The sequence below is a fragment of the Strongylocentrotus purpuratus genome, unplaced genomic scaffold, assembly GCF_000002235.5.
Source record: "Strongylocentrotus purpuratus isolate Spur 01 unplaced genomic scaffold, Spur_5.0 spur5_scaffold_3, whole genome shotgun sequence".
NCBI classification, from domain to species: Eukaryota; Metazoa; Echinodermata; class Echinoidea; order Camarodonta; family Strongylocentrotidae; genus Strongylocentrotus; species Strongylocentrotus purpuratus.
Window position 1 is genome coordinate 13,753,455 of NW_022145609.1, and position 24,678 is coordinate 13,778,132.

At 36.4% G+C, this 24,678-nt stretch overlaps 1 protein-coding gene and 1 non-coding gene across 3 annotated transcripts; one reads left to right on the plus strand and one right to left on the minus strand.

The window, feature by feature from the left end:
* Positions 1-459: 459 nt before the first annotated feature.
* On the minus strand, positions 460-17,192 carry LOC100892085 (kelch domain-containing protein 4). Of its 2 annotated transcripts, none has more exons than XM_030996654.1 (15): positions 17,046-17,192; positions 15,260-15,352; positions 14,364-14,442; positions 13,383-13,419; positions 12,873-12,948; positions 12,184-12,272; positions 10,784-10,930; positions 9,799-9,850; positions 8,964-9,064; positions 8,029-8,117; positions 6,791-6,869; positions 5,079-5,164; positions 4,521-4,608; positions 3,737-3,976; positions 460-3,340 (listed from the first exon to the last, which is right to left on the minus strand). In XM_030996654.1, the coding sequence occupies exons 2-15, from the start codon at positions 15,325-15,327 to the stop codon at positions 2,244-2,246; spliced, it is 2,328 nt and encodes a 775-aa protein (XP_030852514.1). In that variant the 5' UTR covers positions 15,328-15,352; positions 17,046-17,192; the 3' UTR covers positions 460-2,243. The 2 variants fall into 2 exon arrangements, with proteins under 2 accessions (XP_030852514.1, XP_030852515.1); XM_030996655.1 differs by lacking the exon at positions 17,046-17,192 and adding an exon at positions 16,926-16,998.
* Positions 11,845-11,917, plus strand: TRNAI-UAU. Its single transcript has one exon. It is a non-coding gene; the product is annotated as a tRNA-Ile (tRNA).
* Positions 17,193-24,678: the final 7,486 nt, after the last annotated feature.

Below are 24,678 nucleotides of genomic sequence, written 5' to 3' on the forward strand. Positions count from 1 at the left end.
TTATTGTTATAGTAGGAGTATTAATATCATAATTTTTCTTGTTATCATTACTTTTATACATTATTCTCATCATAACTATTATCATCATCATTATTATTAAACCACATTAAATCAAATCATTGTCACGTGATTTCGGGTTGTAAATGATCGAATCATATCAAATCAAAGTAAACTTTGTTACGCTAGGAGACATGTTGATCATGGATAACTATCGTGTCCTTCACGGACGGAAAGCCTTCACCATGAAACCAGGTACATCCAGGCATCTTGAAGGAAGCTACTTCGATTGGGATACTGTCATGTCGAAACTCAGAATTAAAAAAATAAATATATACACACATATATATATATAAAATAATAATATTCATTTTACAACTGATTTATCGCTATATGAAATTTTATCACTGTGACCCAATTGCAAATTCTAATGAGGTAATCTAAACACAACGGAGACTAGAATCCCTTTCTTTTCCCAACAACAGGGCGTTTATTGCTTTTAAAACAACATGTATACATTACAAGTCTGGAAATGTAGCATCGCTTTATAGTCATAAAAAGCTATATCCTATGATAGGTGACAACAATGGAAAAAAAGTATTGAAGTTTTCATTGCAAAGCATTATAGGGAAACAATATAGCATTAGGGTTTATATTTGATGTCCCTATCAAGAAGGGAAATGATGTAGAAAAATAGATAAGCTCATTGTTATTTCGTTTTGGCAAATTCTTTTCTTTCAAGTAAACTTAAATGATGAAAATAAACATTTTGCAAGCAAAAACGTTAGTGATATATCTTGTTTGTGATAAGTGCTGTGCACACTTTTAATCACCCACGAACTTATGATATATAATGAACACCAGCAAGAGCATCGTATTGCGTCTCTCTCGCCTCGTTTTGGCAAATTCTCTTCTTTCGAGTATGCGATGCGAGAACCACAGTTGAGCTGAGATGGCGCTAGCGTGGATTTTGCGGTAGAACGTCTAGTACAGTATGCATTAAAGTCTATACTGCACTAGTTTGGCCAGGGGGGATTAAACCCCCCTGCGTGGTCACTGGCAGGGGCCAATAGGAACCAACGGGTACCGCTTAGGCATTGCTGGCTATTATAGAGGGCGCAAGTAGCTACAAGTATTGCAGCCCTGCTTAAAATCAAACAAGGATACCACAATCAAACCATGTCATTAGCATGATCAAAGAAACAAAATAGGAACCGAACATTGTAATTCCAGTTTTTCCAAATGTCTTTTTAACATGTATAAACATTAATATAATACTGCATAATACGAAGTGTTGAAAAGATTAAATAATTAAGTGGAGTAATACCAAACAGTCAAATTACTACAATTGCAGAAGAAGGATTGTGCTAAATGAGAGTGCTATGTAAGACCTCTAAACAACTCACATGAAATAATATCTGATTCATTTTAAATGACTAGGCCTGCAATGGAGTACAAATAAATCCCACAATTATATATATAAATGGATGGAATAAATGTTTATGAAACCACTTGGCAGATCGTTCTCATCAAGATATTTTCTTCCCTTTTCTTGAGACACCCTGTAGCAAGACATTTAACAAAAAAACCAACCAAACAACGAAACGGAAAAGGCTTAAGGAAATAATCATAGAATGTAATACAATGGAATAGAAATACTAGACCATAGATTGCAATGGTTGTGTTGATTAAAAGCAAAAGTTCATGATACACGCCAAAAGATAAAACAGAATAAAATCACGGTTCGTGATAATGAATCTATAAATATTTCTTGTATACAACCACATCAAAAATCAATTACATACAGATATGTCTATGACAGGCAGATCCAACGCACAAATATTTTCAACACATATATTACATTTTCCAACAAAATATCAATATCGATATGAAACCAACCATGAGTTACATACTGAACCAGAATAACTAAATTAACCATAATATGGTTGCGTTTTATTTGTGAGTATATAATTGCTCCCACAATAAACATTCAGTCTTTTACTTCATTGATGCAAATCACAGGCAGATTAAATGCACATACATATATCAACACATTTTTTTATTTACATAATGAACAGTAATAAACAAATTTACCATGGAAAGTACTTCTTTTTGCATAATACCCAGATAAAAATTCAGAAACAGAGAGATTCAAGGTAAGGAACCATTCTTTAGAACATTCTTAGTTAAAAATTGAAATAGCAATGTCAGCATTAATGAATGAAATACCTTCCGCCCAATGCATTTCAGTCCTCTTCAGATTCACTTTCATCTTCAGAGCCACTTCCAGACTCACTTTCACTTCCGGTATCACTGCCTGATTCTTCTTCATCATCATCACTACCACTACCACTACCATCATCATCCTCACTCTCAGCTTCATCCTTACTACTCTCGCCTTGTCTTTCTTGAGAATCAGGTTGATTGGACTGTGTCTTATCGTACCTATTCATATTCTGAGCTTCAGGAGCCCCGCCCTCATTGTCATCATCATCATCATCATCATCATCATCATCATCTCCATCACTATCCTCCTCACTGCTGCTGTCACTTCCACTTCCGCTCCCGCTTTCATTTTCACTCTCACTTCCACCCTCACTTTCTTCATCCGACTCTGCCTGCTCCTGTGGTTGATGGGCGATAGAGTTCAGGGTTCTCCAATCCTCAGGGTGGTGATTCCATGCTACTTCCTCTGGAACCCTCTGAAGATGGCTGTCCATGGGTGGGTAGGGTCTGTACTCTCCTGGAACAGGATGCTGGGTTTCATCCACCGGTCTCCCATCACCTTTCTCTTTCTTGGGTTTCTTCTTTTTCGATCCAGCTTTCTTACCCTGCTTCTTAACAGGCGCCACGGTTTCAATGTTGGCAATGGGAGCGAGCTGTGGCTTTCCGGACTGAATGCGTTGGATGGATTCATCTTCAACCTGGTTATCCTGTGATACCACCTGACTTCTTCTTTCATCGTCTGCATCTGCCTTCCCTTTCTTCTCACCTTCATCGGACTTGCTTATGATAGCATGTTCTGAGCCACCACCTGAATTCTTTGCCATACCCTGTTGGACAATGCTACCCCTGACACTTTTCTTCACTCCACTCCTGACATCCGCAACAGCGTTGTTATTATTGCTGTTGTTGTTGTTGCTGCTTCCTGGTCCATCAGAGCCCCTGCTGCTTGATGATGATGATGACCCCCCAGATGAACCTGATGACGCGGATGCTGATGATGACAGTGACCCTGCCGAGGAGGCTAACGAGCCCGCCGATGAGGATAATGAAGCTGCATCCTGTTTTCCATCTGTTTCATCTTCAAAGTGGACAGATCTCCCTTGACTTTCTTTCATATCTGAAAGTGAAAATATAACAGGGCATTCAGCAGAGGAACTTCTAACCCATGAACAAAATCAGATACCCAAAACAAAGCAAAGTAATTACTTTTACAATATAAAGCACATAAAAGTAAATTCCCTTTCCTCAAATTGTTGATGGACCTCTGACTTTATTTTCTTTTAAATACAAAAGCAAGATCACCCCCTCTCTCTCTCTCTCTTTCTCTTTCTCCCTCTCTCTCTCTCTCTCTCTTTCTCTCTCTCTCTCTCTCTCTAACTCTCTCTCTCTCTCTCTCTATTTCTCTCAGGGGGAGGGGCTAAAAAAAAACACCCAAAAAACAAACAAACAAACAAAACAAAACAATTATCAGATCAGGTGTCAGGAGTGGGATTCGAAATAAAACGACACTGACCTGCATCTGATCCTGCCACGCTGCCTTCCCGTGACCCAGGAGAAGCTTGTGATCCCATCTGCTGATCATTCCTCTGATCGACCTCTGACCCCTCCGCCTCCTTTGAGTCGGGTTCAGCTGCATCCTCCTCCTTCTCGTGAAAGTGTGCATCTGCGTCCTCTCCGTCCACGACCATGGGTCGAGGGTCAGAGCTGTTGATGTTGTTGAGGAAGGCATGCATGTCACCAGCCGGTACTTTCACTGATAAAAAAAAAAATAAAAAAAAAAAATAAAAAAAAATAATACGTTTTATTTTGTATATGAAGCTTTCAGGATTACATCATTATTCTTTGAAGAAGATGTGAGCTATAACATGGTGAGCTCCACTAAGAACGCTGTTATGTTTCGTTTTCGCTACCGGTGATCAAAAGATAAAAGACGAAAGAGGATCAGAGCATACCCATCTAAACATTGAGAACTTGGAGAGATATTAAAGGAAAAAGATCTTAGCACTTGGCGGAGCTCACAGGCCCTTATGGTATGAAATACACCGTGTAAATAACCGACGTGATTGTACCCTCTTAAAATGTATGGCAAGAGATAGCAGACAGTTTTCTTGATTCTTAAAAAGTTTACGGAGAAGAGAAGAGCATCTTGCCAGAATATTATTAAAGAAACGGATTGCTAGTATTTGGCGGTCAGAAAATACTATATTTTACTTTTGGGAAAATGATCTTTCGTTGTTGTTTATTTGTGAAAGCAAGGTGAGAATGATGTAAGTCCTTCCTAATCCATTTTGACTTACATGGTTGTCTTTTTGATGGGTTGATGAGTTTGGCGATGTGGACGTCATTGAAGTCTGTATCTTCATTGCTTCCTCCGATTATAATCAACTGCAAGAAGAAGAAGAAAAAAAGAAGAGTGCGAAATAAATGTAATTTAGTGATTTAAATACATGTAACTCAACGAAACCCACGGTTTCCAGTCCATTTATTTATATCTCAGGAATAACATAGAATAATTATCCGACTTTTCAAACGCTTTGAGTAACTGTTAATACTAATGTTTTGTTACTACATTTTCTGATCAATAAACTCATCTTAATCTATATAAACAGAAATAGTTTACTTTGTATCATATTCAGTATGTGTCTTCTGGAAGCCTTATAGAAGGCGAATAAAATGTGTTTCTCAATATAAAAATTTCAAGGAAACACCATGCGTGGCAGGAAAAAAATATTTACAATTTAAAGAAGATGGTTCATAATTCAAAGAGGTAAAAATGGTAGCACTGTAGTTGGAGATTAAATCCCATTATACATTATAGTTTGCTGTTCATTAATCAGTTGGCTACGAATGGTTACCTTGCTTCTGTGTATGATGGCTGCATGACCAGACCTCTTCGCGGGTGGACATCCTCCAAAGAATGGACGCTTCCATTTACGCTTGTCTGGTGGATATCAAAATAAACAAAAATCATAAATTGAGTCTTTTCAGTTTCATGTAAAAAACGCAATCGCAAAGACTTCCAAAATCTAACTTTAAGGCAGTTTTTAGTAGCCTCGAGAATCACCTGCATGCACTGAAATGTAAAAAAACAAAAACAATACATATTACGTAATCCGTACATGATTTCTTGAAAGCCTTCGTGATTGTGTTTTATTTGTGTGTGTAACAAGTGGGAAGTAATAAAAGAAAGATACGAAATAAAATTGAAAGTGTGTACATGTGGGTGTGTGTAGGTGAAATGAGTGTTCGATTCGTTTTGTTTATGAACTGCCAACTGGTCATCTTAAATGTTAAGAAGACAATGTGTTAAGATAAAGTGTGAAGAAGATAATGAATGAAAAATATGAATACGAGGTGATAACTAGTAATAAGGCAATAAGTTGAGGGAGTAGATTCCACCTAATGAAACATCACCATCACCAAGAGTGCAAAATTGAAAGTATTTGTATAATGCTGAAATTTGCTAAATACACTTTGTAAAAAGGAAATATTAAAAAAAACCTCGCTTTAGGCCTATCATAAAATGATGAAGTTATGCTTAAATATTGTTTATACATTAATGAGAGCTAACTGAAAGTTAAGATTTATTCGTTTTTCAAAAGATGGTGATATATTCTATTGTGAAGCTTTACGAGGTTGACTAGAAAATCAGTTATTTCTTAGCCAAAAAATAAATAGTCCATAACTGTATGCAAGATGTCAATCACAAACACTAATTTATAAAGAGATTTGAGATATATTATACAGATATTCCTTACCTGGTTACCATATTCATTAACCTTTATAAAGCAGCTTTTTACAATCACATCAACATTGGCAAGGACGACTTATATTGGAAACACTGGTATGAAATATAATACAAGCATCTCATATAAGTACAAGGGGGTGGAGAGAGCGAGAAAGCAATGTTTTAAGTAAAATCTTAACACCTGCACATTTTAAATCATGAGTAAAAGGGAAATTATGAGACTGAGGGATATAGAAGAATGGATGAGATAGAAAGATATATATATATATATATATATATATATAGAGAGAGAGAGAGAGAGAGAGAGAGAGAGAGAGAGAGAGATGAAAGAGAGAGAGAAAGAAAAAAAGAGAGAGATGGGTGTGAGAAAGAGAGAGAGAGAGAGATATGGGAGATAGAAAGGAAGAAGCTATATAACCAGAGGAGAAAAAAAATGAAGCTCTTATTGTTAGTGCCTTTGATTATAGTGCAGCTCCTTTAAGATAACATATAATTCTTCATGTGCTAGGCAAATAGTTACATACTGGACTGGTTATCAATATCTTTTACCTAGAACTCGGGTTATACATTCAAGCATTATCATTGTTAGTTGCCTTTGAAGCATAATGCTGCACCTCCTCAAAAGAACATAATTATTATGACCGAGATCACCATATCAGTAAAAACTTTGATAGCATATATGAAATCCACCAGACTATCACCTAGAACTCTATAAATAATTGATATCCACAGGGTGTCAACGAGCATTAGTAAAGTGAGTTCAGCGTGCCACAAAAAGCTTTGATATAGGTAATTTTGTTTCATATTTTCATTTTTTACCCAGGCTAAACTTGTACAAATCACCAAGGGTGGGGTGTGTGGAATTGGAATCATTCGATCCACCAAAGACATATATGTCCTGAAAACAAAAGACAATTACATTTCAATTGTTAAAATCGCTAACATCAACATTCGATCTACCGCCGATTTAGCACAGAGTATAGCATTTTAAATCATGGCTTTTAGAAACAAAATACTGATAGGGTGTATGTAATTTATCAATTTCCTGACACCAACAGGTATACTGCTGAATGAGTGCTTCAAAGTATGGCGTGTACAGACAAGCTTTTATTGTAAAGGATTATCCGACCACTGAAGTTATTATAAATAAGGCCTGTCGTACAAGGGAGGTTGAAATGATTGTAAACGTTTACATTGACAACACCATACATTAGGCCTACCTTTGAAGTAGACGCTTAAATCATAACTTGCACAAAATAATATGCTACATTTCTATGGTAAACTATCATCTCACTGAGGACACCGACATGTATTATGTACTTTTGAATCAGCACCTTAATCACAACAAGTACATTGTACATATAAAATTCATTGAGATTTGTACACTTTTATCTCCCTCCTAACACCATTTTAATTTTAAGAACATGTCTTTTACGAACGAAGAACATTTTGATTATAAAATATTATGTCATTATGAGGCCTGTTCCTGAATTAGAACCAAATCACGACATCAACAAAAAAAGCACACTTGATTATCATATCACTATACTACTGACACCAATGTATATCTGGGCCATGTTTCATAAAACTTGTTATCAATAACAAATGCTAAATTTCTATGGCAAATTTGTTCTCAGCCAATCAAATGCCACGACTTCAGTAGCTTATAACAGTTTTGTAACTTGTTCTTGATAACAAGTTTTATGAAACAGGCCTAGGTCTACTTCTGAAATAACACCTTCTTACATGAATGGTACATTTAGAATGTAAAATTTAATCTCACTCCTGTCACTAAATTACCATTTAACATGACTTGTACAAACAAAAATATTTAAATGTAAACTATTTCCCCCTTGTGAATTACAGCAAACATAATTATATCCAATTTTGTATAAAAATCAATGAGATGTCAGGTTTTCTATAAATTTATCATGAAGAACTTCCATTCAAGGGTCAGTTGTTATGATCTTAGGTTCATAATCTTTTCTTTTGAATACAATTATCTATTTTCAAGTGTTCTAATGTGATAATTGTTTAACAAAGCATTTTTTTTTTACCTTGTCAGTATGAGCCAGGAAACAGTGACTGCCTCTTGGTGTGGGTGGTTCTCCATCCGTTTTGTTCAGCACCTTCCACAAAAGTTTCTCTGTTTATTAAGGGAAAAGAGACAATATCATGCATATAAACCAGTGTAAAAAGTAAATGAGAATTTATGTTTACTCGAGGCAATTGAGACAATATCTTAAAGATAAAGTTGAGTTCTAGTCGTGCGATTGCATTGTGGAAGAAACGGTGTAGAATCGATCAGAAAAAGTTGATCATGTAGCATATCAGGATCGGTGTGTACTGCAAGGTTCTGGAGTCATCACAATGATACGAAATTTGGCCCAGTCTTGGTAAAGTAACAAGCACTGTACACAGAAAGATGTATATGGAACTACACAAACATGTGGCATAAAAACCGGGCCTCATTTTTAAGCTGTTACTCGTCATATTCAGAATATGAAGGCATTTAAAGAGCCATGCTTTTCAGGGAACATTTTTTTCTCTGACGTTCTTCCGCACTTGCACAATAACAATCTTAACGCTCACAAATTATTTTTTACCTCTCGATCAACAGAACTCAACATTCTCTTTAAGTACATTCTAACAATGTCGTCTCTAGTCATATACGTGCCATTATTAAACTACTTATTTATATAACTTAATTAAATTAATTGCTTTTGCTATTGATTATTTTCCCTCAAATACAGAGCAATGTATCTTCAATACTCTGAATGTGAAATACATATTCTCGCTTTCTATATAAACTACATTAAAGAACACTTACACCATAGAAACAATAATAATGATATCATACAATGAATTTAGACCGTGTCCAAACTTAATTTCGTGGTACAAGACCAAGCCATACGATGTAAAATCTAACTACACTAGATACCAGTTAGGCATGATATAATTAGTTGTTAATAATTAATAGTAGGATGCTTACTTGCATTGAAGACATGGATGTCATTAAACCATTGGTCTGTCCCAGCGGTTCCTCCAAACACAAACATTTCATGTCCTACAGCGGTGCTTGCACAATCACATCTGATAATTTAGATAAATAAAAAAGATAGAGTACACTAAACAATCTTGTAATGAAGATCAACAATTTCTTTTTCAGTCAGATATTGGCACTTTAGGTAATTTCAGTCTATCTAGTTTGTATATTTTTGTATCATTCACCCTTCTTGTAGTGAAATTATTTCTCCATGTCAGTGACTTCTGATTGATATATTAAAGCATCCGTTCAGAGCCAGAAGGTTGCTGACTTTGACATAATATGAATTAATGACCTTCTGACCCCAAGCGGATGAAGGGGATGCATGACGTCAAAGTGCATGGGAGTGTATGTACCTCAAACAACTGTTAGTTTTCCATCGTAATGCGAAAGGGGACATTAGTTGGTACACAAGGCAATGAGTATAGGTAATGTTCAGTTCAGTTATTGACAATAATAATTTTGTATTTTGCGGCTGATCAATTGCCAAGACATTATAAAGCAGGGCCTTCTATCATAAAAACGTATCGTTACTTTTTAATAGTCTAATTTTCCAAATGTTTTCTGTGATCAGTCTCTCTTATTTTTTTTTGTTATGACAAGGGAACTTTAGTTAGGATGGATTAATTTTGTAAACAGATTAACACAAATTTATCGAAGTAGTAATGAAAAACGACCTTTTTAAAAGTTTTTGAAACAGACTGACAAAAGTATATCAGAGTAGAAATGAAAAAAAGAAAAGAAAAAAAAAACTATATTTACAGAAAGAATAAAGATTTACCTCGGTGATGGTGGCACTCCTTGGATAGTGAGTTTAACCCACCACTGATTCTCTGGAGAGGCATGCGAGAAGGTAGTTAGTCAAAACAATTAATATACAAATATTATTTAAAAAAAGAAAGAAATACAAACAGGCAAATAAAGGATAGATAATGATGAATATTTGACGATAGTTTATTTATATTTAGTTTTTTGTTAACAAAGAGACGAACATTATAGTTTTCCTTCAAAGTTAGAAGTAAAAAGTAACAAGTTTCAGGTCTAATGGAGTGAAAACTCCCCCAAAATAAAAAAGACAAAGACAAAAGGATACACATCAATATTTTATGAAATGTAGAACGCACAACACAGATTATAATATTATATGCATTTCTTCTTTCGGCATTATATATATATATATATATATTATTTTTCATAATGTATTTGTTTATCAAGTAAGGTTATATGGAGTCACATCATGTTTACTTTGATAATTTTGTTAATATATAACGAAAGATTGTAAATGAGAGCTTAATATGTTGAATATAGTAACATACAAGTCATATCATAATTATGTTTTTATTTTAAATGAGCAATACAAACAGTCATTTACAAATGGTAAAGTTTAGAGAAAAGTTAGAAGCAACAATATTTAAAAACACACATGAAAAATTGTATATAAAATTTATATGTAAAATAAAATGAATAGTATGATCTACCACAGCATCGAAAGGTGACTAATTATGTTTCTCTCTCTATATATAGTCACATTGGCCCGAATTCAAAAAGGAGGTTTGTAGACAAACCTAGGTTTATGTGCGTCATAAGACGCGTTTTGACGCGTTTCAGACCAAGGTTTGTCTGAATCTTGGTCTTAAACGCATCGAAACGCGTCATAACACATAAACCTAGGTTTGTAGACAAACCTCCTTTGTGAATTCGGGCCATGGTCTCTGATGAGGAATTCTTGACAGATTATAAATGAGGGAGATTAAATCATTACGAACCCGAGTCAAAGCAATGCAGATCATCCACTGCTTGGCCGTCCACCAAGCCACCGTAGATATAGATTCTATTCCCTATCACCGAGGAGGTGCTGCCATGAGCAACTGGCTCAGTACCGCTGGTCTGGGGCTGAGACCATGTTTTCTTTTCTATAGAGGGAAAGAAATTCACTTCAACGAATTAAAAGAAAGTTAAAGACGAAAAATTACATCTTTATCGATTCACGGGCACGAGAATGAGCAATATTAATAATTAAAACAATAAAAATAACAATCTTTGAGAGTTCTCTTTTTCACTATGATCGGTTTCAATTTTATTTCTTCGGATATGTATACACGTAACCTTTATATCAATTACAAGAAAATGGATAAAAAACAATGCAACAAAACACTGACGCATTAATGGTGGCAAGAGTGGGATACACCTGGATACACCTGGTACTTATCCCAATTCAGAACTGCTCTTTATTTTTATTAATTTCATATGAATATTCGTTCCTCTTTTCTAGCCTCCTGAGAATACCAGTGAAGTTAGTGAAGGGAGACAGAAAACTCTGATGCAAAAAAAAAACAAGATGGACAATGATAATTTCATGAAAAAATTCGAACAACAAAATGCACATTATCTCACGGCATGTGGAACTTTGAATCCAATAGTTCCAATCCCTTGGATGTATTTCCTTCTCCCCATGGACCAAGGGTGAGCGTGGTGACATATTGATCACCTTCTCACCTTTTGTACTTGATCTACTACACAGGGGAGCAGCGACAATAATACAAATATGAGGACTAGAATAATAAATTTCTATTGCACTGCATGCTATACCTTCAAATTCCTCAGAAAACTACGTTTTTCTGCCCCTATATTTAATAGGGAAAATGTGCTGCACAAATTATATGAAACAAATGTTGCTCAAATGTTCCGAATGATGGCGCTATAACACTTCACAAACATGGATACGATATCTGATATAAGACCGGTCCTAACTTTCGGTCATATTATAATTATGTTAACATAGTACATCGGCATTGTGGAGTGTGTCTCTTTTTTGTCTTTGCAGTGTGTCTTTGTAGTGTAGTGGTTATCACGTCTGCTTTATACGCAGAAGGTCCCCGGTTCGAGCCCGGGCGAAGGCTCTCTCTTTTAGCGCATAGAGACTTCGGTGTTAAGCGCTTTATAAGTAACGTTTTTTTAATTTTAATTTAAAAAAAAAAAAAAAATTAATATGCACATTTCAGAGCAAATAATCAGGTAACTATCCCTAACCATAACCCTAACGCAACCCCTAACGACAAGATATGGAAATAAGTATATGAGGTCAGGACCAATGGTACTACTTAAAGAGCCGAAGAGTTGTCACCCCTAGTGCCACAGTGCTACTGTATGATGGATACACCCTTACCTGTATCAAATACATGAAGCCCTGGGAGGCACCTATCAGCATGCAGCTCATGCTTTCCTCCAAACAGGTAGATTTTATGACCAATCACACTGAAATTGGAAACAAATAAAGACAAATTAAAGGGAATGAAACGTTAATTTGATTTATATTTTTTGGAATGAAAACTATCAATTTGATCAAAGACTAGTAATTCTGAATCATTTCAATTTCTTTACGCCGAATTTATATTTGGCTTTAAATATTCTGAGCACTGCAGCTATTAGCTGCCATTCATAAATTGTAATAAACCGTGAATGAATGACTCAATGATAAATGAATAAATGAAATAATTGAAAACATAAATGAATTAAAATAAAGTAAAGGAATACTTTTTTAAAATCAGCTTTTGATAGGTTGCTGTAGCATTTGAAACAGAGATAAATAGATTATGAATAGGCCCGAATAAATAGATAGACTGATAAATATATTGATAGACAGATAATTAAATAAATAAATAAATGGATAAATTAATGGATAATATGATAAACGAATGGATGAAATAGAATAAATGAACATATCAGTTTTTGATGATTTTTGATGTTTCCCACCCCGAATATCTTATAAATCGTCAGCCAGCATGAATTTGGTATTCATCATTTTCACCGTACAATGTTTTCTGGAAGTCGTGGATCTATAGATTATATACTCACCACATGTGATGTCCATATCTCCCTTGGGGGATCTCTCCTTTCTGTTTTACCTTCTCCCATTGCATACGCTTGTATACTGAAGAAGAAAGATAGAAGTTAGAGAGGGTAGTAAAATAACAATTTACAAAAATAACAAACCCATTGAAAAACAAAGAAATACGGAGGAATGGGAGGTTTGCAGAAGGGGAGATGGTATAGGGGGAATACAAGGGACAAGGGTTTCATAATCAAATGTATAACAGAAAATAATCAAAGGAATTGTGAAATTTATTTTCGGATTATGAAATAAGGCACTTTTATATTCAAACCCTGTATACTGATTGTCATACAAACATGTCAATATAATATTTAAATTGTTATCACATCATCAAAACAATAATATACATATATGATTTAAATATGAAACCATCAAAACCAACACATATAAACACACAAGTAAACAAACAAAGAAACAAACAAAACAAAACAAAACAAAAACAAATGATTAATCAAAACATGCAAAATACTCACAATGAAGCTGAAACAGATCTCTGAAAAAATATGTTCCCTGTTACATTAAATGAGAGAGTGTGAGAGAGAGAGAGAGAGAGAGAGATAATGCATTTGAATATTGAAATATATTTTTCACTACACTCTATTTCGCTGATGTTAAAATTACATCAAAGTAAAAAAAAAAAAAGAGGAGGCTTCTTCATATCAAGAATTGTGTCCATGGACACAAATACTCAACTGTGCATAATTATTGTCAAGCACATAATTGACTATCTTTGCTAATTTCTTAAATGGAATGAAAAGGAAATTAACAATTAAGTTAATCTAAAGGGATTATTTTTTTTCAATATCCTGCTGCGAAATTACATATGTTAAATAAGTATCGGAGAGATGTATTTGGATATGAGATTGATAATCAAGAAATTAAGTGAAAATAAAATAAAATATGCAAATATATAAATGGATTGAATTAATTCTATCATCAGGATACCACCCCAATAGAAGATACATGAACAATTCGCTAGTATAATTAGCGTAACAATATTTAATATTCAGGAAGGCGCAATGGCTCAGTGGAAGAGCAGTGGTCCCGTTACCTGGAAGTTATGGGTTCGAAACCGAATCGATGCACTATATAGTGCCCTTTGGTAAGGCATTAATCCTTATTACCAAGTCCATCGGAGAGGACTCAAGCTTTCCTATAGCTGTCAATTAAATCAAACAAACCAACCAACCAATATTTGTGTTAATTCTATCAACATAATTTTTTTGTACTTTCCTCTCGCTTTCGAGCACTTTCAATTTTTGTTCTTCATAAGGGGACTATCTCGAAAAGACCGACTTGGTATTTTATGGTACCCTTGATTCCATGTATAATTATTGGCATCTCTGCTGTATTTTTTAATTTGTATGTGTATATGCCTTTATTGGAATTAAATAAAATTGAACATGAGCTTGAAATAGAAACCAACGAAATTCAATAATTGGAAGTGAACTTACTTTCTTAGGCCAGTCCACCGATCTGATACCGCCGAAGATATAAGCTACGTCTCCTATGATACACGCACTATGTCCTTGTCTGAAACAAAGATACACAATGTTTAAAATCTAAATAATACCAGTCATCATTGTTTATATAGGTGTATCGGCTGGTAAAAGTTATTTGGCTGGTGAATGTATTATCATACAATATTCATTTATAAAAATGTAACCAGATAGGAGGAATATAACCTGAAGTAATGTGGCAAAATTAAAATTATACCTGTATTAACCATCTTAGATGCTTATGCTCTATTTAATCTTAGATATCTTAGACGATTACACTTTTACAGTCGTTTCAAAGTAAATTAATTATTGTTATAATTCTGTATTATCCTTCTACAATGAGAATTCTATAATACATTTCACCAGTAGAGTGTCAGGATCAAAAAAGATTTCAGAATGATAATTTATTCTGCCAAATTGAGTAACTTTTGTTTAATATATGTTATTATTGTGTCCTTTCATCACACAACATAATACTATTGATGATATCTTAATTCAGTTATGATTTCATTTCAATGTTATAGCAACGTCTGTAACCATGGAATTTCAATAACGACCAAAACTTTCATCTTACAAATCTTCAGGTTAACCTGTAAAAACAGAAATAAAGAGGAGGTTTAATTCTATTTAAAAAAAAAACAATAAAAAAAAACAGGGAGGTGTTCTTTCTCAGTATTAAAACTGTTTTCCTGAGAGGCACTGTACAAATCATAGGTTACAAATACAAAAGAAATTGAACAAAGTTTACTTACATACATATAGGCCTATCATATTGTCATGGCTTATTAAGCCTACGTGCATTTTCAAAATATAATATAATAATACAAGCTGAGAATGTTTGATTTTGTTACCTTGGTGATGGTGGTTTCCCATGTATTTCACGATGAACCCACTTTAAACTGACCACAGCTAGAGCCATGACCTCATCAAATCAATTTAGCTCCCTGTAGCAAAAGAAAATAGTATACCACTGTTCAGGGTAAGATATTCCAAAATAACTTTAACCCATTTCAAACTGATGACAGCTGTATATAGAGCCTTATAAAATCACTCTAGAATATAAGTTCCCTGTCAAAATATGACAATGCACAGGTGATATGGGATAGTCGACTTCAAATGGTGAGTATTACCATGGAGTTACTAGCCTAGTAACTCCATGGTATTACTTTCTGCATGAACAGAATGTACATTACGCCCATGAAGAGGGGGAAGTGCATGGCGCTGCACTTTAAAATAAAAAATCAGTTACACGAAAATAATGTCGCAATGCATTTAAAGGGAAACCAGTATATCTTCTACACTATACTTAATATCTTTGAAATCATTAAATGAGTTTGATATCTCAATTAATCAGGAATGACTTTGGACATCCCTAACAACATATTAGTTCGTTCACTTGTAATACAAAGTTTTGGGAAATTTTGAAAATTGGGTTGATAGTGATTCTTTACAATTTTGATGTATTTGGATGCCCCTATGGATGTAGCACTAGAACATTGAGCCCCTAAAACACTTCTGATTTCGAGAAAAATTGAATTTACCATTTTACCGGTGCTCCCGGTAAATTTTGATAAATTTTGATAAATTTCAAATAGCGCCTACGGCCGTACAATGGTAGCTGCGAGCATGAAAATCTCAGAATATGTAGTCGCGATATATAATTTCCAAACGGGAATAGTTCGGTCGGTCGATTTTAGTCAAGAAACATTGTATAAAAGCTTTATTAATATCTTGACCTAGAGGGAGCTTTACAACATGAAGAGTTTATTATTTACAATTTCATAACTTTAAACTCGCCACGCAACAACGATCACTGAATATCGTAGGATCGCATATGCTTCCAATATGTTCATTTGAATCGAATTCATGACCCCATACCAAAATTTGTATTACAATAACCATGATCTATCTTAATTTAGGTCTATCTCTGGGTTGCTTATTAAATTTGTTTATAACATGATCTGACCATTCAAGATGCATAAATAGACAGACAAGGTGAACATGATCTTATAAAATAATGGGAGTTTAGTATGTCCACTTATTGATATGCATTTTTACTCCCCAATGTGCTCTAACCTAATAATGCTTCAAAAATATGTTGAATTAAAAAAGTTTCTGCAGAAAAGAAAAGAAAAAGAAAAACGTCAACGCCTCAAATATTAGTACAGCATAAATAATAGGCTAATTCGAATTCCGCATGAAAAATGTTTCTCTCTCAGATTGAGATCGGTGCACAACTGCAATGATTATATTGATCAAATCGTCATAATCACACAGATAAGTTCTGTTTACATATAGGGAGATATATTATCACACTTCGCGTGTGAGTACAGTATTTATAATCGATGTTTTTAATCCGGCTAAAGTGGGAGTTTCGGGAGTGTATTTTCAGAAACTCAATTATTATGCAGGTACGAACAGTGCGCGCCCCCGTATTGCGAAGAGTATATTCGACCATATACTATAGTATAACGCGAAATATATATTACGACAATGCGATCTTGATAATACACTCACCCGAACATGAAAAACAACCAGCCTTGCCTTTCACAAACATAGTACATGTAACTGTCCTGGTCTAATCTCAAATCTCTGTCTCTCTCTTAATTCTTACAAGACAACAAAATAACGGCTTACCTCTATATTCTATAATCTCTTGTTGGCTCACAAAGGGTCAAGAAAGCTATGGTCTATCACACTTGTAGTTTGAAGCCCTTCTTATTGTGAAGAAAACAAACCGATTGGCGTACTCAACGATCTCGGGCGACAGCGAATCCACCTGCCAGATTTACAAGCGTTGCCAGGGCGACGCAAAAAGGGGACAAACTCTCATGGAGAGGCGTGCTTTTGTGCTTAATCGCTCATGCTGTAATCCATTGAAGTCAAGTATTGTTGTAATATAAATCACAAAATGAAATAGCGATGAGTAGCAGTTATGTTTGGGACAATCAGAAGCGGCCCCGAGGAGAGAACGAAAGAAAGAAAGAAAGAGAGAAAGAGAGAGAGAGAAAGAAAGAGAGAAAGAAAGAAGATAGAAAGAAAGAAAGAAAGAAGAGAAAAGAAGAGAATATCGAGAGAAAGAAAGAGAGAGAGAGAGATAACGAGATAGAAGGGAAGGCAGAGAGAGGTAGAGAGAGAGAGAGAGAGAGATAGAGAGAGAGAGAGAGAGAGGGGGGGGGGGGGGAGAGTGTGTGTTAGACCAAGGAGATACTTGGTTACATCTCTCACAGTTCTCTTCCCTGTTCTTCTTTCCGTCTGTCTGCCTCTCTGTCTCCCCTCCCCCTCTTTCTCTCTCTCTCTCTCTCTCTCTCTTTCTCTTTCTCTCTTCTTCCCCCTCTGCCAATACCCCCCAGGCGTGCCGGAAGCAGATTGGGAATGGGGGGGGGGGGGGCACAGGCGCGGATCCAGGATTTCTTAGGGGAGGGGGCCCAACTTCGCTCAGTGGGGGGGGGGGGGGGGGGGGGGGGGGGGGGGGGGGTAGTGAGCACATTTTTTTTTTTTTTTGATCCTCAAAAAAATTTCAATTGCACCCCCCCCCCTTGAGCGCCAGGGGGGGGGGCCCAACCCCCAAAAAAGGTAAAAATCACGTGATTTTACATGATTTTTTTCTCAAGGGGGGGGGGGGGGGGGCCCGGGCCCCCCGGGCCCCCCCCCCTGGATCCGCCACTGGGGGGGCAAACGTTCCAGGGGCTCACCTTCCAGGGGCAGTAACGTAATGAGCAAAAACGTTTGGAAGGGGGGGGGGCACAAGAAAAATCTGCATCACCACTACTATTACACGTTACATGCAGGCCCCGCGGAACGTTTTTCAAAGTGGAGTACTAACGATCAGGTAGAGCGTAAATTGCCGTGGGGTCCAGGGCCTGAGCCTCGGCAGGGGGTCAAGGGGCTGAGCCCCCGGAAGCTCAGGGATTTTAGGCATTAAAATACGGTCAGATGAGCATCCAGGGGCCCTCTTTAAGGCAAATAATGTGGTCCAGAGGGAAGAGCCCCGGAAGCTCAGAGATATTAATATTTAACTACGATCAGATGAGCATCCAGGGGCAGTGGCGGATCCAGGGGGAGGCCCGGGGGGCCCGGGCCCCCCCCCCTTGAGAAAAAAATCATGTAAAATCACGTGATTTTTAACTTTTTTGGGGGTTGGGCCCCTCCCCCCCTGGCGCTCAAGGGGGGGGGGGTGCAAATTGAATTTTTTTTTTGAGGATCAAAAAAAAAAAAAAATGTGCTCACTACCCCCCCCCCCCCCCCTCATTTGTGACATTGGCAGGTCACTTATTTTTTTTTCTCTCTCACTCTCTCTTTCTTTTTCTCTGTAACTTACTTTTTCAAAAAGTGAGGGGGCTCGAGCCCCCGAGCCCAGCCGTTTTGCAGACCATGACATAAAGGCTTTTAAATTTTAAAAGCATATTTTTCGCCCGACTGTAAATTTGGGAATTTCTAATTTTCCAACAAACGCATAAAAAGGTATGAATTACAAAAAAATCGAGAAAAAATACCAGAAAATCATGTCATTTCAGAAACATTTGTCTGAATTCAGTCCGCCCCTCCTGCGCATAGCGCGGAAGCTTTGACGGATTATTAGACAAAGAAGACGATTAGTTGTACCTTTCTCGACCCTTAATCCTTATCTGTATTCAGTCCCCCTCACGCGCGAAGCGCGGAAGTTTTGACGTTTCATTATAGAGAAAGAAGACGATTCGATGTACCGTTCTCGACTCTTAATCCTTATCTGAATTCAGTTTCCTCTCCTCCCGCGTAAAGCGCGGAAACTTTGAAGTTTCGTTAAATTATTAGAGAAAGAAGACGACTCGAAGTACCGTTCTCGACTCTTAATCCTTGTCTGAATTCAGTTCCCCCCTCCTTCTGCGCGAAGCGCGGAAGCTTTGACGTATTATTAGACAAAGGAGACGATTCTTTGTTCCGTTCTCGACTCTTAATCCTTAATTTGAACTCAATTTCCCCCGTTCCGTGCGAAGCGCGGAAGTTTTGACGTTTCTTTAAATTATTAGAGAAAGAAGACGCTTCGTTGTAACGTTCTCGACTCCTTTCCCCTTTTCTTCCTATACGTCCTCTTACTTTTTTCCTTCTCTTTCTCTTTTTTTTTTGGGGGGGGGGGGGGGGGCGACCGCCCCCATCGCCCCCCTGGCTACGCGCCTCTAGTCGCTTGAAATTAGGGGCACGTTTAATGATGAGAGGAAAAGGGGACACTTATCGAAGGGATACGACACTTATTAGAAAAGAAAAGGAGCACGTGTCAAAGTACAAAGGTTAATTTTCACAGGTGAAAATGGGGCACTCACCAGGGATGAAGAAGGCTCTTATGAGAATGGAAAATGGGTATTTTTCAACGGAAAAGAGGCAGCCATCAGATTTTGATAGGGGCATTTATGAAAAAGGGATAGGTTCCTTATAAGAAAGGAAATGGAGCACTTATCATTGTTAAAAGGGTAATTATCAGAGTTGAAAAGGGGTACTTATCGCATCTGAAAAGGAGCACTGACCATACTGATGACAAGAGGCACTTATGAGAATGAATTAAAAGGCACTAATACTAAGGGAAATGTGCATTTGTTGGAAGAAAAGGGGCACAGATCAGATTTTAATAGGGGCATTTATTGGAAATGACAGGGGGCTTTTATAAAAAGGGGAAGAGGCACTTGCAAGAAGGAAACAGAGCATTTATTAGGAAGGAAAAAGGGCACTTGTCAAAATAAAAGGGGCTGTTATTAGAAATGAAAAGAGCACTTATCAGGAGGAAAAGGGGCACTTGTCAAAAATAAAACGAGTATCTCTCAGAAATGAATAGGGTCATTTACCAGAGATGAAAAGGGGCACTAGTATGAGAATGAACAGGGACTATTTTCATAGGTGAAAAGGGGCATTTATGAGAAAAATGTTAATATTCAATGTCTGCATGGTATGAGAAAGTAATATGCGTGACTGCATGATAGGACAGAAGCAGCAAAAAGGCCGGGATTGTTTTCACTAGACCGAAAAATCCGTCTATTTTTATAATCCGGCTCCTTGGAATTCCTCGAAGAGACTCCAAAGTTAAAAGATATTTAAGAACTCCTCCTTAAATCAGGGGAACTTCTGGCTGTGCTTTGTTTTCACATGCCAAGAGAGGGAAAAAAAAGTTATCGAGGAATTATTTCATTACAGATACCATAGCATTTTTTGCTTCAGAAAATAATGACTAACCTTTCCCATGCGTGTGTGTAGAAAACAATAGGTTGGCGCACTGAAGAATTAGGCTCTTTGTTTACTTTTCCCGGAGTCTCTATTCTGAACTTTTGCCTACTAATGGTCGTTATCGAAAAGCGACTCTCAATGATAACTCGCGTCCTTTACAGAATTTCCAAAGCGGTGCCACGATTCGGAAGCACTGCATGCGGCGTTGGTGCTATTCTGAGTGTAGGTGCCTACTTATTTGTCACCAGAAAATCACCTTTTGTAACGGCGATGGTACGTAAATTCTTTTAATTCTTGAAATAGATTGATGTGAGTAATCGACCGAGCATCCCCGGCGAACGCTGGGGGTGCCGTGCCGGGCGGTGGGGGATCGGGCTCAGCTCAGCTCAGCTCCACAATTGAGCTCGAGTTAGAGCTCGAGCTGGTTGAGGAAAACAGCAATTTAAAGAAGTAGGTCTATAGAACATTAGAACTTTATTGAATATTTCATAAATCTTCTAAGAATTTAATAAGTTGGGAGTATATTATTAGAAAGGACAAATATTCATGATGGTTAGATCTAGAAGATCTAGTGCTATTTCATTCAAGAATATTTTTCATTTCTGTAAACCAAATGCAAAAGAGAAGGCTTTATTATTTCCAAGTGTCCAGAAATATAACTCTGGTTTGGGAATCGTATTTTGAGAGCAAACTGCTATCATTTATTGTGAATTGTTTATCCTGCAGTAGATTGGTCGTTTAAACCAGTGAAATAAAAAAACTCCACAAAAACTTACCTGATAAAAAGTTAAAAACCACAAGTTCACAACTCCCATTTGCTCATAGTGACCTAGACCGAAAGCTTCAGTCTCTATAATCGTCGGTTGTTCCACTGAGACTACGTCTGGCTCCACTAGACCTCCGGTTAGGCCATGTAAAATTGATTACATGTTGATCGTCCGGATTTTTTGAAAAAGAGGAGGAGGGTGTACCATGTTATTTGATATTTGATATTTCAAAATGGCCGCTCAAAATGGCCGCTCGGTACATTTTCCCTGACAGTCGAGGCTATTTTTTTTCAAGATGGCCGCCGACAATTAATTTTTTTTAAAATCAGAAATAGAGCCATTTTAGCAGTGTTTTTCATGTTTTTTTCTTTCAAAAAAAAAAAAAATCAAAAAAAAATTCAAAAAAAAAAAAAAAATTCAAAAAAAAAAAAATAACAAATAACAAAAAATAGGAGGCGGCCCCCAAAAAGGAAGCGGGCGGGGACGATCAACATGAAATCAATTTTACATGGCCTTATAGAGACTGAACGATCGCCTATACCATCGTATGTTGAAGATATCACGGCTAGATTTTAGCCGTTAGGCCCCTCCCACAAACATGACAAACTTGCCACGGCCGTATTGTTATGCCCCCAAAATGTCATTTTACCTCGTGTATATCCAATTTTAAATTAGGCCTAGGCTATAATACATTGGTTCCACTTACTAACTTGATTGAAATAATCTGTTTAATGGTCCCTTTTAAGGAAATTATGGGTCAAAATCGACATCCATGTTGAAAATCTTGCAAGCCGTGTTAAACTCTCGCTGCCGTCAATCTCATCCCTTCTAGTCTACGCCGAAGGCAAAATGATTATGAAGGAAAAACTGTGATAACGCCATTACGAACGTGTAGATGGCGCACAGTTTGTCGATGTCGATGGATGTCGATTTTGACCCATAATTTCCTTAAAAGGGACCATTAAACAGATTATTTCAATCAAGTTAGTAAGTGGAACCAATGTATTATAGCCTAGGCCTAATTTAAAATTGGATATACACGAGGTAAAATGACATTTTGGGGGCATAACAATACGGCCGTGGCAAGTTTGTCATGTTTGTGGGAGGGGCCTAACGGCTAAAATCTAGCCGTGATATCTTCAACATACGATGGTATAGGCGATCGTTCAGTCTCTATAACCGGAGGTCTAGTGGAGCCAGACGTAGTCTCAGTGGAACAACCGACGATTTATAGAGACTGAAGCTTTCGGTCTAATAGTGACCTTGCTGTGTTAAGCACATGCTGTTGGGCCTACTTACCCAGATTTCCTAATAAATCTTTCTATGCTCATTACTCAGCCACTATACATTTTCTACCAACATTGTTTGGCACATGTCATTTACAGGTATTTGTAATCTTCAACATTCAGTGTAATTTAAACATTAACAGTGTCTTACTAGTATTCAAATTATGCAAGGAAACCTGTTTGACTTGTAGTCTATACTGTCAGACACTATTGAGTGACTGTCTGACATATTTTTTTCTTTGGTAATAAGTATTAGCATACCGGTACATAAAATGAGCTGTAACAGGTTCATAAGCATTTTGTATACATCAATAACCCACTACAGTGTACTTGTAAAGGCCAAAATTAAAGTGCAGCACAAAACGTATGACCATTCAGCAAAAGGGTCTGAAAATCAGACTATCACTTAGGTGATTGCAATCACTTAAGTCGATTCAACAACCAATGATTCTTATTTTCCCACTTAAAGCCATTTTCAAGCAGTTTCGTTTTGAGGGAAGTTCTAAATTAGTATTGTCTTTCAAATGCTGTTGGAATTTAACCTTTTCATTTTTTAGGAGACAAACATGTAGTACCTTCAAGGTAATTATGAGAGTTATATTCACTTCTTAATTCCTGAAACAATAGACATGTCTTTTCAATTAGTATGAAACATGAATGATGTACTTGATTTTTATTCATCATTGGAATTGTAGTAGGAATTGATTTTCTTTGAATAGTCTTTGAATAGTTTGCACAAGTCCTTGAAGTCAGACTATTCAGAAGTTGAAAAAGGAAAATTGATCCAAGGCCTGGACTAGTTATTGTTGAGGGAGTTCAGTTCTTTTTACTATTGTTTGTAGCTTTTTTTTTGTAATTGAATAGAGTAGGCAACCATTCGTAATAAAAAGGAAGAGCAAACATACCTTAAGTCCCAGATTATAGAGACTTAATGGCAGGTTTATTTGTATTGCACTATTGCTTGAACGGAAGAGTATTCACACATATGTTCTTAAGGTATTCCGTACTTGTAAAAAGAAGAGACTTTACAACAGCACAGAAAGAAGCAGCTTTGTACATTTCACTTTAACACACAAGTTACAGGCTACTGTACGTTATTATCACATTCAATGTTTTGTACCATCTTAATTTGTTGATATATTTCAAAAGAATTTGTTTGAAGAATATATTTTCTCTTTTACATTTTTTTTGTTGTGTGTGTGTGTGTGTGTGTGTGTGTGTGTGTGTGTGTGTGGGGGGGGGGGGTTAACAAATAAGCTCATTCACTTGAAGTATGAGTTCAACTTGTTATGCACCAAAAACTACACATACAGTGGGTTCATTGGAAGCATAATAGAAAGCTTTGGAAGCTTTCAACTTATTGTAATGCACACAAACAATCTGTTTCCATGTCTCAGTGGTTATTTTCTTTATCAAGCTATGTGAAAAAAATGATTAGAAGCAAATTTAGGGGAATAGTTCGGTCTCTATTTCATTATCAATAAAAAACAACATATATCAAATGTACACAACAGAATAATACCAATAGAAATCAATACAGAAGAATTAGAACCAAAACAAATTATGAGAATGAGGGGTCAACAAAAAAGATCATATAGCCTTCTAGAACGTTGACTCCAAAATTAACAATACATACATAATTATAACAACAACAAAAAACAGACAAAACAAATAGACCAAAGAAACAAGCATGTAATATATACAGGCCTGATAAAAACCCGATTTAAATCGGTTTCCCGATTGTTTTTATTTTTCCCGATTTTTTCCCGATTTTTTTTTTCTTCCCGATTTAAAAAAAAAAAAAAAAACAGATTTTTTTTTTTTAACCAATTTTTTTTCTTCCCTTTTTATCCTGATTTTTCCCGATTTCCCTCTTATTTTCTCTATTCTTCCCTATTTTGCCCTATTTTTTCCCCCAATTTTCTTACTCCTAAGGGGGGAATGTTGTTAGATGCCATTTTTCCCCGCGAATCCTCGTTTTTTTTGTTTTTTTTTACAAGGGGGGCGTGGTTGAGGGGAAAACGA